This window comes from Pollachius pollachius (assembly GCF_949987615.1).
Source record: "Pollachius pollachius genome assembly, chromosome: 2".
NCBI classification, from domain to species: domain Eukaryota; kingdom Metazoa; phylum Chordata; class Actinopteri; order Gadiformes; family Gadidae; genus Pollachius; species Pollachius pollachius.
The window spans coordinates 45,504,632-45,522,064 of NC_136935.1; the positions used below are offsets into that span (position 1 = coordinate 45,504,632).

Below are 17,433 nucleotides of genomic sequence, written 5' to 3' on the forward strand. Positions count from 1 at the left end.
GCACACTACGCACCCACACGCATGCACGCACGCACGCGCCCATGAAGAGGAAGAGGGCGGTTTCGGAGACTAGGGAACAAAGTTAGAAACGAAGGGGTTGTGTTTTGGATCTGTGTCGCTTTCTGTTCCATTTCATTGTGATTCATCCGAGGGAGACAGGTGACTATGCTGAAACCTTTTTACTTAAATCCCCAGCCGTCGGCGTTCTCAGTGTTTCTGTCTGTGTTACCAAACGAGACAAGCAGAAGTGCGTTTCAGCAGAACATCGCGATGGCTCCTCGCTCCTCACCAAATGTACTAAATTACCAGAATAACAACTTAACCCAATTGATGATGTAACAATTTTTTTGTCCCTCTTCACGGCAGCAACTTTCAAGGGACCCGACCACCTATTTTCTACATCATCCTCATCCTGATCCAGCCTGATCCAGCCATGGCCGTGTCCATCTCAAGCGACCTGTTCGTCCGCGTGCACGAGGACGTTAACGTCACGAAAATAACGGAAAGACAACAAGCTCTGCGCGAGAGCCTGCAGAAGGGAGAGCCAAAAGCTCTAGGGGTGAGTGGGCGGAGGGATGAGCGGGAGGGAGGGAGGGAGGGAGAGAGAGAGCGAGAGAGAGAGAGAGAGGAAACAGACTAAACTTGTTTAGATGAGTGACTGAATTAATGAAAAACATATGCCATACTGTTCGTGTTAGTGCGTGCATGAGAGCGTGCATGTGAGGTAAACACAAAAGTTTTGTGAGGGCTTAGGATCAGAGTCAAACATGATTCACTTATTCAAAACGTTCTAGACTAGAACTAAATAAGTGTGTTACATTAGGGTTGTGTTAATCTGGGGTTGTGTTACATTAGGGTTGTGTTAATCTAGGGTTTGTTTTACGTTATGGGTGTGTTGTGTTAGGGGTGGTTTATGTTAGGGTTGTGTTACATTAGGGTTGTGTTCATTTAGGTTTGTCTTAGGTTAGGGTTGTGTTAGGTTAGGATTGTGTTACGTTGTGGTTGTGTTAATTTAGGTTTATGTAAGGTTAGGGTTGTGTTAGGTTAGAGTTGTGTTAGGTTAGGGTTGTGTTACATTGGGGTTGTGCTAGTTTAGGTTTATGTAAGGTTAGGGTTACATTACGGTTGTACATATATATATGTGTGTGTGTGTGTGTGTTCCCCAGGTCACCCAGTTGATGTTGGGCTTGTTGGTGGTGACCTACTCCTTCCCTCTGTGCCTCACCACCTTCTCTGAGGTCCTCAACACTGGGACCCCCTGGTGGAGCGGCCTGGTCGTAAGTGTGTGTGTGTGTGTTTATGTGTCTTTGTTTATGTGTGTGTGTGTGTGTGTGTGTGTGTATGTCTGTGTGTGTGTGAGTGTATGTGTGTATATATTGTGGCAACCCGGATCCTAAGTGTCTGGTCTCACAGCAAGTACCACGCTCGGAATTCAAGGGTAAGCCGAAGTCTGCGTTTATTTACAGTCAGTAGATCAAGGCAAGAACAGCAATGCTGAGCTAGGGTCTCCGTGAGCCTCGTAGTCTCTGGGGCCTCCGTGGTCGCCTCCTTGTCGGTCTTACTCCCTGTCTGCCGGAGTCAGTCCTCCGCTCTCTTTTGAGGGGTCTCCCCGCACGTGTCCTCTCTCCGGCCAGGTGTCCCTCATCTGCCTGATGGGGGTGAGGGGTGTGGTGCTCTCTGCCGCCGGCTAGTGGATGGCGGCGGTACACACCCTCCACCACTAGCCCCCGGACCCTCCTGGTGGGGAGCGGGTTGCCACAATATATGTCTGTGTGTGTATGTCTGTGTGTGTGTGTGTGTGTGTGTATATACATATGTCTGCGTGTCTGTGTGTGGTTGTGTGTGTGTGTGCACTTGTGTATGTGTGTATGTGTGTGTTTGTGTGTGTGTGCGTGTGTCTGTGTGTCTGTGCGTGTTTGTGTCTGTGTTTGTCTGTGTGTGTCTATATGTCACTGTTTGTGCATGTGTGTGCGTGTATGTATATGTCTGTGTGTGCGTATGTGTGTGCCTGTGTGAAGCGTCCCATGATTACGGGTCGGCCTGTACTGGTACTTTTCCATACTGACCACCCTGAGACTTCGCAGCTCCGTCAGAGGGCTGGACCTTCCACGGCACTGGCCAGCTTATCAGAACCCGGTTTCCGTGTTCTGAAGGTCTCGGGTTCTAGCTTGACCTGCGCTCAGTACATGTGCTTCTGTCTGCGGGCCAAAGGTCCAGGCCACAACCAGACGGAATGCTTGTTATCAGGTGTTGACGTGTCTGTTGCTCTCCATCTGGTGGGCTCACCTGGTGGATCTCCCCTGTGGTCTCACCTGGTGGTTCTCACCTGTGGGCTAACCTGGTGGATCTCACCTGTGGGCTCACCTGTGGGCTAACCTGGTGGATCTCACCTGTGGGCTAACCTGGTGGATCTCACCTGTGGGCTCACCTATGGGCTCACCTGGTGGATCTCATCTGTGGGCTCAGTTGTGGGCTAACCTGGTGGATCTCACCTGTGGGCTAACCTGGTGGATCTCACCTGTGGGCTTACCTGGTGGTCTCAACTGTGGGCTTACCTGGTGGTCTCAACTGTGGGCTAACCAGTGGGCTTACCTGGTGTTCTCACCTGTGGGCTTACCTGGTGGATCTCACCTGTGGGCTCACCTGGTGGATCTCACCTGGTGGATCTCACCTGGTGGTCTCACCTGTGGGTGTGTGTTGCAGTTCATTGCAGCTGGAGTGACTGCTATTATCACGGAGAAGCGCTGCACCATCAAGAGTGTAAGTCTGTCACACACACACACGTTTGTGTTGCGGACAATATTGCCTTGTTGTTTTCATGTAGTTGTGTAGCTGCATCAGTGTCTCGGTGTCTTCATGTTTTTTGTCCAGCTGCGTGTGTGTATGCTGGTCACACTGGGGTCAGTGCTGGTGTCCCTGGTAGCAGCGGTGGTCTACATCACAGACCTGGTCAAGAACCCAGAGATCCCATGTGTAAAGTCACAGGAGTACGGCAACATGTGTGAAGACCCGTACTACGTCAACGTGAGTCTGCCTCCCTGACTGTCTGTCTGCATGTCTGTCTGTCTCCCTGACTGTCGGTTTGCATGTCTGTCTGACTGCATGTCTGTCTATCTGTCCCAGTGCCAGTCAGTAAGTCGGTCAGTTAGTCAGTATTTCTGTCTGAACCAGTCTTCAACCAGTCTGCCTGTCTGTCTGTCTGCATGTCTGTCAGTCAGCCAGTCTGCCTGGCTGTCTATCTGCATGTCTGTCTGAGGTGTGAGCAGCTGGTGGCGCCCTCATTACGTGTTTACAGGGAGAATAGCCCTGTCGTTTTTGCAGGAGGACCTCCGCTAAAACACAGGTGGTTCCAATGTCAGCGATTAAAACAACACAGTCATTTAATAGGAGCGTGTGTGAGGGTCGTCAAAATGCACATCTGAGCGGGCTTAAGGGAGGGTTAACAGCCAATAACAAACCAACACTCTGGAAACATCGGAAGTAGCACACCAACCCAAACTGAACCGGTTTCAGCTGAAGTTCTGTGTGTGTGTGTGTGTGTGTGTGTTTGTGTCTGTGTGTGTGTGTGTATGTGTATGTGTATGTGCATGTTTCAGAAGCTGAGTCGAGGGGTGAAGTCATCTCTCTTCTTATTCACGCTGACCCAGACCACCATCTCCTCGACCTTCTGCTTCCTGCTCTACCGCGTCAGAAACAATTTCTCCCAGTACTCGGTAAGGCTATTTCATGACAACCCACAGAAGACAGCCGTCTTCTTGACAAACCACAGACAACACCACGACACCATGAGAACACACAGACGACAGCTGACACAATGACAACCCACAGTCAACACCATGACAACCCACCGTCAACACCATGACAACCCACAAACTACAGCCGACACCATGACAACCCACAGACAACACAATGACAACCCACAGACGACACCATGACCAATACCAGAAACGACCAAAGTACAATACCAGAAAACGACCAGAGTAAAATACCAGAAAACTACTCAAGTACAATACCAGATATCTATTAAACTACAATACCAGAAAAAGCTTAATAGAAAAAGCACAATAGAAGAAAACAACGTAAGAACAATAGAAGAAAACCATTTAAGAACAATAGAAGAAACAACTTAAAGGTGACCTATTATACCACCAGGTGTGAGTGTGATTAGCCATTACAAGCCGTTTTGAAAATCTGCCTCTTCTGACATCACAAGTGGGCGTGTCCACCTATATGTATGACGGATAGATGAGCAACGTTTGCTACAATCCACTGGGTAGGCTGGTAGACTGATCTACACCCACTTGTGATGTCAGAAGAGGCAGATTTTCACGGATTGTTATGGCTAATCACACTCACACCTGGTGGTATAATATGTCCCCTTTAAGTGCAATAGCAGAAAACAACTTAAGGACTAAGGTTTTTGGGAATTAATATTGTGCTCTTCCTGTCATCTTTCCATGCTTTTTTCTTCCTCTCTATCTCTCTCGCTCTCAGACCCTCAACGAACAGGCCTTAGACACGCCCACACCTGTCATTCCCCCTGACTGAAGCTGACCTGTGATTGGACGAGGCAGTATCATTATCCTCGACGCTGATGTGTCACATGTCTGTTCCTCAAGCTGCCGTCCTAGAGAGAGGGAGGAGGGAGGGAAAAAGGGAGGGAGGATGGAGGGAGGGAGTTGTGTGCAGTGAAATGTTGTTGAAGACAAACCAAGGTGGTTGGGTGAGAAGGTGTTTCTTCTACACGTTGTGGTTTTAGTTTGGTTGTTCGTTTGTCCTCTTGGGTCTTGTGATTTTTTTACATGTAAAATGTGTTTGTGTTTTGCTCCCACCAACATTTACCACTCCTTTACTGCCTCATATATTATGATTTATTTGTTACTAAATAAAACCATAGGCTTTTCTGTGCTATTAAAGAGCTAAGAGGACGGCTGTTCAATCAGTGTTGAACTATAGTAACCTGAACACATATTTCTTCCCAACAAAAGTGCAGTCGGTTTATACTGTCTCGATAGCATAATCAACAGACCGTGGGTTCACTTGAGAAAATCAATTCTGAATTAACAACCTAATATTCTTGAAACATTTAGTATAGCACCATTCCAATTGTACACATCTGCTTGGTTAACGAAGACAACGATTCTGTCCACCTATTAAATTATACAACAGCTCTGTCTGAAAAGACGTTTTTACACTGCCAAATGTGCCCGTTTTATGCGTGCCTTTTTCCTGGCATGGTCCGCGCGTGTACACTGCCCGAGGTAAATTGGCGGCTTGGGCTAGCACCCCAATTTACCCTCCCGCACCCTACACACATTGGCGTTTCATTTAGATGTAAATGCGATTGGACACTCCGCGCGGGGGCGTGGCTTGGGCCGGGGCTTCAGGGGGGCCCCGTCCCTCGATTCATGGAGTCCCAGAAGAAGATATCCCCGTGCACTCCATTACAAGTGGGGAACAGGAATGTGTCTCAACAAAAAATGGGCTAGGCGGCCATGATGCGGAAGCAAATCCTTCCTTTATGTTCCTCTGCGCCATGGAGCAGTTTTCATAGGAATGAATGGGCGGCCATGTTTTTGTCCGCTGTCCTTTCTTTAATGGGTCCATGGATGGTAATAGTGTTAGTTGGGTACGGTAATATGAAACCAAATCTGATGCGTTATATCTAAGGTATCTACAAGTAATTGTAGAAAATAACTAACTGGTTTATATAAGGCTCTCTTCTCTTATAACATCACAGTCGGGGTGGCATGTAGCCTAAACTCACTCACTCATATATTTAGGTGAGTGCTGCATGCAGTGCTCAATTATTGGTCTTCACAAGTTTTATCCTTTCTTTCTTTCTTTCTTTCTTTCTTTCTTTCTTCCTTTCTTTATTATTCTCTACAAACTTTGGGACCTATCACCTTCCTCAATTTTTCACCTAGAGACTCCATTCAAATTTAAAAATATTCAGAATAGCTTGGAATCGCGAATTCTTCAGATTTTTAAAATGTTTTATACTTTTTAAGATATTCTACTTTTAAAATATTATCTTTTTTAACATGGGAGTCAATGGGAGGACGGCAGAGCCTGTTAGTGCCATTTTGCCATATTGTAATTTAGACTTAGATATTATTAGAGATGCATAGGACATTGGTTGCTATAGAGAGCGCTGTTATGCCGTAGCATTGAGGGAGAGTAAAACTGTTTTGTTTCTTTTTATGGCATTCAGTAAAGACGGAGCGAACGCACTGTTTTTTCCACCGTCGTTTCAACAGTAAACACGCGTAGATCTCGTTCTTTCTGTTAAAGAGTGGTTAATCGACTGAATATGTTTAGAGCAATTTACAAATGCACAAGAAGGGAGTTTTAGCCACTACATTAAGTAGAAAAAACAGTTCGCCGAGGGCGAGAGAACATCGTTGGAAGCCGAGGGAAGATGTGCCGCGCTGGACGAGACCGGATTAAGCTAGCCAGCCAGCTAATGAAGTAGCTAGCTGTGGGGACCACGCAGTACACCCGACTGGAATTCCAAACGACTTTTCAATGATGGATGAGTACACAAAGAACAAAGATCAATAACTGGATAAGCTATAGCTGCATATTTGATGTCCATGACGAAATAAGGATAATTCTGTCATTGTAATCAACATAGCCAAGATGTGCGTATAGCCAGTAGTCACAAAGGACATTTTTGAGAAATCTACTATTGCTAGTTATAGTCATATTAGCCCATAAGAAGCTCGAGTTTGAATCTGGAAATAAAGACAGCCCTGGAATCTTTCTTTTGAAGGCATCTACATGTTTTGAGATTAAAGGACTGTTGATCTGGATTTCAGAAGTTTGCAAGAGTTTGCTATAACAAGAGACTTAGCTAACATTAACAGCCAATTGAAATGTCGGATTTGGATGAAACCAAAATGGAAGGCAATGTCGAGCTAGACATTAAAATAAAGATCAAGTTGACCACAAAGGCCCTAGAAGAGAAACTTGATGACAAGATGAAACTCAGGAAACGTGTATTAGCACGCCTTGTATCTAAAAAAGAGGAAATAGAAAACCTCATGAAAAATGATTCCAATGCACTTCTAGTAGAAAAGGAACATCTTATTGATTACTCAAAATTCCTGAATGATTTTACTGAAGTGAACTATGGAGTTAGTATGCTGTTATCAGACGATGAAAGGGAAGCTGACCAGCAGTATTGGAGTGAGCCAAATCTTACATTGTATGAGAACTTTTTGACCAAACTGGAGCAGTGGATAATAGAAGCAAGACGACACGCTATGGTCGCTAACGAACAGGCTGCTACTGAACAGGTGACTCCAAAGGATGGCACGAAGACACAGCAAGGTGAGTCCGCCACCGAAGATGTGGATCCAGACGACAGTGCATCCGCAGTACTAGAAGAATGTAGGTCATTCACAGCACAAAGTGTACGCAGCAGACACTCAAATGTATCCAAAGCGTCATCTCATGCATCGTCTCTGCGTAGAAAAGAGGAAGTTAACCGTGCAGCCCTACTCGCACGCGCAGCCGCGCTTAATAAGAAACAGGCACTGCAGTTGGAAGAGGCTCAACTGGAAGCACAGCTGAAAGTCAAGAAGATTCAGTTGAAGGCTCAAATGGAGGAGCTAGACGTTGAAACTGCGATCGCAGAGTCCACAGCAAAGCTACTAATTCTGGAAGAATACGATAATATAGATAACGTGGACGACGACGGGATGAATTCCTACCTCGACAAGAAAATGCCGACAGCAGCAACCATTGAACATCATACTCCAGATATCAAACCAAAATTGACAAGCAGTTTTAGAGTTATCCAAGACAACAGTGCTTCTCACAGGCCAACTAGACACACGTCTTATGTGCAAGCAAAGAAGAAAAACAACAATAACACAAGTACAAGTTCCGATGGGAAGCAAGTTGAACTCGGCAAAGTGATACTGAACCAGAGGGATATCACAGAGATGTTAGTCACACAACAGAGACTAGCCAACCTACCTCAACGAGAAGTCCCTGAATTCATTGGTGATCCTTTCGAGTTCCTGCCATTCCTGAAGGCCTTTGAGCACATCATCCACAGTCGTCCAGACAACGATGAAGACCGCTTGTACTATCTAGAGCTATTCACCAGCGGTGAACCAAGAGAACTTCTGAGAAGTTGCCAACACATGAGCGCACAACGAGGCTACAATGAAGCAAGAAAGCTCTTGACCTATCACTATGGCAATGAGCAGAAAATAGCTGCAGCCTACGTGGATAAGGCTGTCAAATGGCCTCAAATTAAAGCAGAAGATGCCAAGTCACTTCACAGCTTCTCCATCAATCTCACCGGATGTAACAATGTCATGGAGGACATGGAGTACCTCGAGGAGATGAACAGCCCGAGCAACCTTCGGATCGTCATGTCAAAGTTGCCCTTCAGACTTCGTGAAAGATGGAGAGTTATAGCTTTCGACATACAAGAAAGAGAAGGAAGAAGAGCAAAGTTCTCTGATCTCGTGACGTACATCAACAGACAAGCTTTGATAGCTTTAGATCCACTGTTCGGTGATTTCAAAGAGTCCTTCGAAGTGAAAGAAAAGAGCAAGTCAAACACTAGATTTGCCAAGGGAGGCGGACCGAGAAGAACTACTGGCTGTGCCACAAGTGTTAGGCCAGATGAAGGGGTTGGCTCAGAACTTGGAAAGAACAAGCAGACAAGTAACGCGTTTCAAGAGCCATGCCTGTACTGCAACAAAAGACACAACCTGAGCGCATGTTACAAAATAAGAAGTCTGCCAAACAAAGAGAGAATCGAGTTCCTTAAAGGTAAAGGACATTTTTTCGGGTGTCTGACCAAAGGGCACATGGTAAAAGACTGTAAAAAGAGAGCCACATGTGAAATCTGCAGCAAGAACCACCCAAGCCTGCTTCACAGCAAAAGGGACGAGAACACCGACCAAGAGAACGCCAGGCCTGAGAAAGGTCAAGCCTCCACCAGTGGACACTCAACTCCACAAGAAGATGCGTCAGCCAGGAGTGAAGTCACGGCAGTCACCGGGGCCGGAGGCAATGACTGTATCCTGTCTATCGTGCCCGTGCGCATCAAATCCAAGAGGAGCAACACAACAATAGAGACGTACGTTCATGGACTCAGGAAGTTCCGTTACGTTTTGCTCTGAAAGGTTGATGAGACGGCTTGGTGTCCATGGTAAGAAGACTCAAGTGCTACTCCGTACTATGGGCCAGGAGAAGCCCGTGTCCTGCTACGTGCTCTCAGATCTAGAAGTGTAAAGTCTGACAGAGAACAAGTACATAAGCCTGCCAGACGTCTACACCCACACAGACATACCTGTAACAAAAGACAATGTTCCTGTTGAGAAGGACTTGGAAAGATGGCCATATCTACGGAAAGAAGTACGGCTACCACAGGTCGACGCGGATGTTGAGATACTGATCGGAGTGAACGCTCACTCTGCAATGGAGCCGTGGAAGATAATCTACAGCCAAGATGACGGGCCTTATGCGGTAAAGACGAACCTCGGTTGGGTAGTTAATGGCCCTCTCAAGAAAGGTGACAATCACCACAAGTCAAGCCTCAGTCAAAGGGCTTCAGTCAACAGACTCTCAGTCAGCGGCATGGACAGCATGCTGCTGCAGCAATACAATTACGACTTTCCGGAGCAAGCCTGCGAAGAGAAGTCAGAAATGTCACGAGAGGACATTCAGTTCATGAAGTCTGTGACTGAGACAACCAAGAAAGTCAACGGGCACTACAGCATTGGGATGCCTCTCAGGAACAAAAATGTGGTGATGCCAAACAACAAATGTGTTGCCGAGCAACGGGCGTCAAACCTGAAAAGGAAACTCACCAAGAACTCTAGTTTCCACGATGACTACAAGACCTTCATGTCAGACCTGCTGAACAAAGGCTACGCAGTGGAAGTTCCTGAAGACGAGCGCAACCGCAACGACGGCAGAGTATGGTACATCCCCCATCATGGCGTGACCCATCCACAAAAGGGAAAGCTGCGGGTTGTTTTCGATTGTGCTGCTTCGTTTCAAGGGAAGTCACTGAACGAGGAACTGTTACAGGGTCCGGACCTCACTAATGGTCTGGTAGGAGTCCTGACGAGGTTTCGACACGAACACATCGCACTCATCTCCGACATTGAAGCGATGTACCATCAAGCAAGAGTCCCTGATGAGGACACCAATCTTCTACGATTCCTCTGGTGGCCACAGGGAGATCTGAGTCAGCCTCCGCGCGAGTACAAGATGGTGGTCCACTTGTTTGGGGCCAAGTCGAGCCCAAGCTGCGCCAACTACGCTTTAAGACGGACTGCAGAGAATGGAAAAGACAGGTCATCACCTGAAGCAGTAACTACAGTCCTAGAGCACTTCTACGTCGATGACTGCCTGGTCTCAACGTCCGACGAGAAGAAAGCTATTACCTTAACCAAGGACCTCATTGCACTGTGTGAGAGTGGAGGATTCCGCTTGACCAAGTGGTCAAGTAACAGCCGCAAAGTGCTGTCATCACTTCCCGAACAAGAGAGAGCAAAGGAGATCAAAAATCTAGACCTGGACAGGGATGAACTACCCATGGAAGGGGCCCTTGGAGTGGACTGGTGCATAGAATCAGATTCTTTCAAGTTCCGTATTCACGTGAAAAGCATGCCCATCACCAGACGAGGTATCCTCTCTGTCGTAAGCTCAGTATACGACCCCCTTGGATTCCTGTCTCCGTTCATTCTTCTCGCAAAGACCATCGTCCAGAGTCTCTGTCGAATGAAACTTACCTGGGATGAAGAGATTCCAGAAGATGTGGCAAACAGATGGTTCGCCTGGCTGTCTGATCTGAGCCAGTTCGCTAGCTTTTCTGTCAGGGGGTGCATCAAGCCAGAGGGATTTGGTCCAGTAACGTCAGCACAACTGCATCATTTCTCAGACGCTAGCGAGAAGGGCTACGGCGTCGTCACTTACCTCCGCATCGAGAACAGCCACGGTCGAGTTCATTGCTCATTTCTTCTAGGAAAAGCCAGAGTGACGCCGCTTAAACCAGTCACAGTCCCAGGCCTCAAGCTCACCGCGGCTACCATTGAAAATGGATAAGATCATGAAGCGAGAGCTTCGGATGGACCTCAAAGAGTCTGTGCTATGGACAGATAGCACCACCGTCCTTCGATACATCGACAACGACGGCGCTTGTTTTAAAACATTTGTTGCGAACAGAGTGTCGACAATCAGAGAGAACACAAGGCAAGCACAATGGAAGTATGTCAACACGACTTCCAACCCAGCTGATCACGCATCAAGAGGATTGAATGCAGAGCAATTCATAAAGTGTCAGAACTGGATTGAAGGTCCTGACTTCCTAGCCAAGAGTGAGTCTCACTGGCCTGTCCTATCAGAGTTCTCAAGAGAGATAAGTGAAGACAATGCTGATGTGAAGCGTACGACCAGTGTGAACATCATCAAGACTGTCGACTCAAGCACAGACCCTCTCTTCAAGCTGACTCATCACTACTCCGACTGGCACAGTGTGAAGAAGGCGGTCGCCTGGATGTTGAGGCTGAAGGAGCTGCTTCGAAGTCTGTGCGTAACAAGGAAGACGTTCGAGTCGCAAGCCCAGTCTTCAGAAAGTCAAGTTGTGAAAATCAAGACAGTTGAGAACCACACGCAGAAATGGAGATCCATCCTGAAAGGAACCCGTTTGACTGTCAAGGACATCAGAAGAGCAGAAACTGTGATCATTCAGTTCAGCCAAAGTCACACCTTCCGTGAGGAGCTTCGCGCTCTGCAGAAAGGTGAAAATATCAAGAGAAGTAGTTCTATCATGAAACTGGATCCCTTCCTCCAAGATGGGGTTCTCCGGGTTGGTGGAAGATTGAACCGGGCAGCCTCGCCAGAACACACAAAGCATCCAGCTATCCTGGCCAAGGATCACCACATCACTACCCTGATTATCAGGAACGCTCATGAGGAAATCGGACACGGAGGGAGAAACCATACCCTTGCTCAGCTGAGACAAAGGGTCTGGATATGCAAAGGAAATGCAGCGGTGAGAAGTGGGCTTTCAAAGTGTGTGAAATGCTGGAAGTGTCAAGCTGCTGTGAGTGAACAGAAGATGGCGAATCTACTACCTGATCGTCTACTGCCTGACCAACCACCGTTCACTAACGTCGGTGTAGACTATTTCGGCCCCTTTGAAGCAAAGCGTGCAAGTCAAGCGTTATGGAGTCTTGTTTACTTGCCTTACAGTCAGAGCAGTCCACATAGAAATCTCACACTCTCTTGACACCGACTCTTGTATAAACGCAGTGAGACGTTTCATAGCCAGAAGAGGACAAGTGGAGGTTATGAGATCCGATAATGGAACGAACCTGGTAGCTACAGAACATGAGATCCGCCGGGTGATGAAAGAATGGAACCAGTCCCAGATCTCTGAGGCTCTACTGCAAAGAGGAGACACTTTGATCTTCAACCCGCCTGCCGGGTCGCATCCCGGTGGTATCTGGGAGCGACAGATAAGAACAGTCCGGAAGATACTTACCAACCTTCTGAAGCTCCAGTCACTGGATGATGAATGTCTGCAAACTGTGATGTGTGAAGTAGAAGCAGTGATCAACAGCAGACCCCTTACCAAGTCATCTGATGATGTGGACGACTTCGAGCCACTGACGCCGAATCATCTTCTCCTGCTCAAGGGAAAACCAGCACTCCCTCCAGGTGTGTTTCAGAAGGAGGATCTATATTCAAAACGAAGATGGAGGCAGGTGCAGTATATCTCTGACATCTTCTGGAAGCGCTGGTCCAGAGAATACTTGCCCCTACTGCAAGAAAGGCAGAAGTGGCTGGAGAAGAGGAGAAATGTGAAAGAGGGAGACATTGTACTAATCGTGGACGAGAGGGCTCCAAGAGGGTCCTGGTTAATGGGAAAAGTGGAGAAGACAATCCCCGATGCCAAAGGGTTTGTCTGTCGGGTCCTTGTCAAAACAAAGACCAGCACCTTATAGAGACCCATAGATAAGTTGTGTCTCCTGCTCGAGATGGAAGAATCTCATGGACAATAAAGGAAATTATTATTTAGAACTTTATTATTTTCCATAGTTGCCCATCTTGTGGGCCTCACCTAGATTGGTCGAGGTTGTTTATGTTGTTTTAGACCTATGAAAGCGGACAGAAGGAATTAGAAAATGCAAAATTATTCTTTAGTTTTAGATAGGTAATTTTCATCCCCATGATGAGCAATTAGGGGCCGGAAATGTTAGTGCCATTTTGCCATATTGTAATTTAGACTTAGATATTATTAGAGATGCATAGGACATTGGTTGCTATATAGAGCGCTGTTATGCCGTTGCATTGAGGCAGAGTAAAACTGTTTTGTTTCTTTTTATGGCATTCAGTAAAGACGGAGCGAACGCACTGTTTTTTCCACCGTCGTTTCAACAGTAAACACGCGTAGATCTCGTTCTTTCTGTCAAAGAGTGGTTAATCGACTGAATATGTTTAGAGCAATTTACAAATGCACAAGAAGGGAGTTTTAGCCACTACAGAGCCGTTTATCTTCGTTCAAACCATTTAACAAATCATCTCAATCAATCAATCATCTTCAATAATAACGGAATTTCTACATCATTTAAACTTTCTTCAGAATCACAGTTTAAGTTTCATACCTGCTTCGTTTTCAGCTGTTTTCATTGAAGCATCTGCCCATTCTGACACTCTTACTCCTTAAGACATCGTAACCAGTGGCGTAAATATTGACGGTGCAACTGGTGCACTGCACCGGTGCCCAGACGGCGTCAGGGGCCCATGGAGGAAGAAAAAAAAACGCAACAAGCGTTGACCTTTATTAAATCATGCAATTGTGATCTAGAACAAAATACAAATAAAAAGTGCTTGCATGATATTGAAGCCTCAGCGATGGGTGGTTAACTTGTGTGGTGGTGTCTTATAATTTGTTTACCCATGTGCCATGCTCTCATTGGCTGAATCGTTGAGAACGTTTTAGAATCAATCAATATAAGGTTGCGGGAAGACGAAGCCGTTCGTTTGTATATTTTATTTATGTGACCATATTTTTGTTATATGTTTAAAAAAAGAAAAAAAAGAATCAGTTCTCTTGTTTTGAAAATCAGTTCTCGTCGTTCACCTTCGGGATTCGTTCGTTCTGACCGAATCGTTCACGATTGTTATTTTATTATTGGTTATGGCCGCTGTGCCATGTAGGAGTATGTTACTGTTGCACACTTGAAAATAAACTCAAGCGTGACTTGAAGAGTAGTTTCTTTAATGAGTTCTGTAAACATACACAGGCAAAGTACACATCTGGTTACGACACGCTCTGTCCGCCATGTCTCAACACTGCTCTACAGAATGTGTAGCTTTCGGTCTGTTTACATCCTAATCTAAGTATTACACCATTCGCAAAAATACATATTAATAGACTTAGTAATCGGCAATGGAAATACACAAAATAACAGCAAATTGTGGCTCCTGATATTATTCCCAGTTCTTAACCTTGGCATACAAAGTAAACAAACACCATCTACATAAATGTACCGCGACCGGACCCTAATGGCGACGCAAGGAGATTAGTTTAGCTGCTAGTAGAAGTTGCTTATGACGGCATTACAACCTTTTAATACAACATTCACGGCTGAGTTAACTTGCCAACTCTTCCCCACATCTCTAACCCTTGCCCAGCTCATCTTATGTACATTCCTGACTCTTATATTGTTTGCTTACCTGTAAACATACACAGGCAAAGTACACATCTGGTTACGACACGCTCTGTCCGCCATGTCTCAACACTGCTCTACAGAATGTGTAGCTTTCACCGGACAGAGTGCACCAATAGACCAACGCCACTCTGTGGCGGAAATTAGGTACTACATGCATTACATTATATGGGCGTAAAGGAATATGGAGCACAATGTTTACAAAATGAAACAAAAACAAGAAGAATGACTGTTAAACAAATTATGGCAAAATGGGGGCGGGGGTGTACTTATCTAACACGCTATTCTCACATTACCATTGGCCATTTTGATTAGGCCATAGTTGTGCTGTTTGGGAAATGTAGTTGTGTGGTCAGCTGAATGGAGTATTTATGTTTTGTTTTTGATAGTAGGCAGTGTGTTGCAAATACGCTGTACGTGGTTCTAATAATGTTTGTGAGTTCGTCCTTTTCGAGATTTTGACGTGTGATCTAGGGATGCTAAGTCTCTGTCCATGGTTCTCATGATTTTGCGTTCTCTCGTTGTGGCGGCTGTTGGCTTAGGCCCTCTGGGGAGTGGATGCATTCGCCGTGCGCGCCGGTTGTGTGTTTCATGGCAACGTCCGCTCGCGACACTGAGGCCGCGACGCGGACTTTCATTCACATAGCCTACAAATAAACAAGACAATAGATGGCTAGATAAAATAAACATTAAGACATAGGCCTAAAATTCTAAAAAAAGAAGAGATGAAGCAGCTGCCTTTTTTTACAGACAATTTTTCTGTGTTTGTGTTGAAAAATCTTGAAACAAATGAGAAAAATAAACAATAAATTATCTGTAGGCCTACGGAGCTCCTTAAGGGACATTAGGTACATGAGTTTGAAATTTGTTATTTCAAATGAGTTTGAAATTTGTTATTTAAATGACGTGTCCCAGATCACCAATGAATAGATTAAATGGGACATTTCAGTCGTCATTTGACATTAGCGGGGACACGTCCCCTGCAGTGGCGCCAGAATGATTTCAGTGGTGGGGGGGGCAAATGCGCGTGCATGTGTCGAACAGCGCATGACACCTCATCATCCTAAAGCCGGCCACACACCGGCGTCGAAGCGCTGCGGTGCGCATTTCACGCGCGTCAATTGCCGCCCCTAGCACCAATAGGAAGCGGCGCGCTGCAGCACCGTTGTGATCCAAATAATGTGTCGTCAACGCAAAGTACACACTGAATCATCATAATGATCTTCTTCATTGTCATCATAATCCTCATCATCATCACAATCATCATTATAGATGGCTTTTGTATTTGACTGTAGAACTTTGGTCGTGTTTAATGCTGTGCTTCACGCAGCATCTAGGCAGCAACAAAGTGTAAATAACAATGGATCCCGAGTTCCTATACAAGGCATTTTGATAGCGGTCCTCTGCGTAGTGCATTGAGTCTAGTTAGTAGAGATGCGCGGATGAGCTGTAATGTCATTCCGATTTTCAGTTGCAGTTTTCAATGTTAACCTACTTATTTATTTATTTTAAATTTATCTGCGACGAACGAATCGGGGCAAAATTGGGCTGAAATCGTGTAGTCTGAACCAGCCATAAGCAAGCAGCAGCAGCGCCATTGTGCGAATTCCCTACTAGACCAAACGAGACTCGTAATGGTAGGTAAAAACAATAGTTTATTATAGCATGCAATTGAAATGTAGAAAAAAATAAAAAGAAAACATAAAGTGCTTGCATGATATTGAAGCCTACAGCGATCGTTAGTTAACTTGTGTGGTGGTGCCTTATCATTTATTTACCCTTCGGCCATGGCAACGCGATTGCTACCTGCTGTAAAACTCTCATTGGCTGAATCGTTGAGAACTTTTTAGACTGAATCAATATAAGGTCGTGGGGAGGCGAAGCACTGTTCGTTTGTATAGTAACAATACTAGGCAAAAACATTACCAAGAAACGAAATAGTTCATCAATACAGGCTAAAAAAATATATATACTTTTTTTTTTTCACGAAAAGTGTGGTGGCCATTGGCCCCGCGGCCTCATAGGTTCCGGTGCCTATGGTCCCCTGGTCCCCACGCAAATCTACTCCCTTGACTGATAGATAAGATGTTGCGGTACTGACTGATTATTTTTTTTGGAACAGGAAATGTCTGTCTGATAGATACACTTTTTTGGAACAGATAGCATGACTGAAGGGATCTGTAACCCAACATCTCTGTAGATGATGAAATGCATGGCCAGAAGATAAATAAAGGTCCTTCTAAGTGACGCATGAATACGTTTTCTTTCATTGTGCACACTTAATAATCAATAATTCAATTTCATGTAATAAATATATAGATAATAATTCATGTTGGGTAAAAAGGTTAAATGTAATTGAACCCATTTGTAATGTGTAATTAGGTTTTAGGTGTTAATGTGCTGCAAGCGCATGGAACTAATGTTTTGTTCCTAGTTTACCTACGTCATTATTGTCTCCATCACTGTGTGGTATTCTGGCTGCACAGTGGCTGACAGAAAAAGGCTGCAGAGGGTGATAAGGTCAGCGGAAAAAACTATTGGCTCTCCCCCAGGGGCGATTCTAGGGTCAGAGCTTTAGGGGTGCTGAGCACTCAATGAGCCCCACTGCCACACCACCCACCCTTTTTTCACACAAAAACAAAAAATATTTCTATTGAAAAATAACTTCATAATTTTAACATTGGTTCAACTAACTCAAAAGATTTTATGTTTTGGACAT

At 45.5% G+C, this 17,433-nt stretch overlaps 1 protein-coding gene across 1 annotated transcript; it reads left to right on the top strand.

Annotated features, from left to right (window-relative positions):
- The first annotated feature begins 29 nt into the window (after nucleotides 1-29).
- On the top strand, nucleotides 30-4,632 carry tmem176 (transmembrane protein 176). Its single transcript, XM_079728762.1, has 7 exons — nucleotides 30-159; nucleotides 367-559; nucleotides 1,167-1,277; nucleotides 2,704-2,760; nucleotides 2,872-3,024; nucleotides 3,597-3,713; nucleotides 4,495-4,632. The coding sequence occupies exons 2-7, from the start codon at nucleotides 434-436 to the stop codon at nucleotides 4,546-4,548; spliced, it is 618 nt and encodes a 205-aa protein (XP_079584888.1). The 5' UTR covers nucleotides 30-159; nucleotides 367-433; the 3' UTR covers nucleotides 4,549-4,632.
- The last annotated feature ends 12,801 nt before the right edge of the window (nucleotides 4,633-17,433 follow it).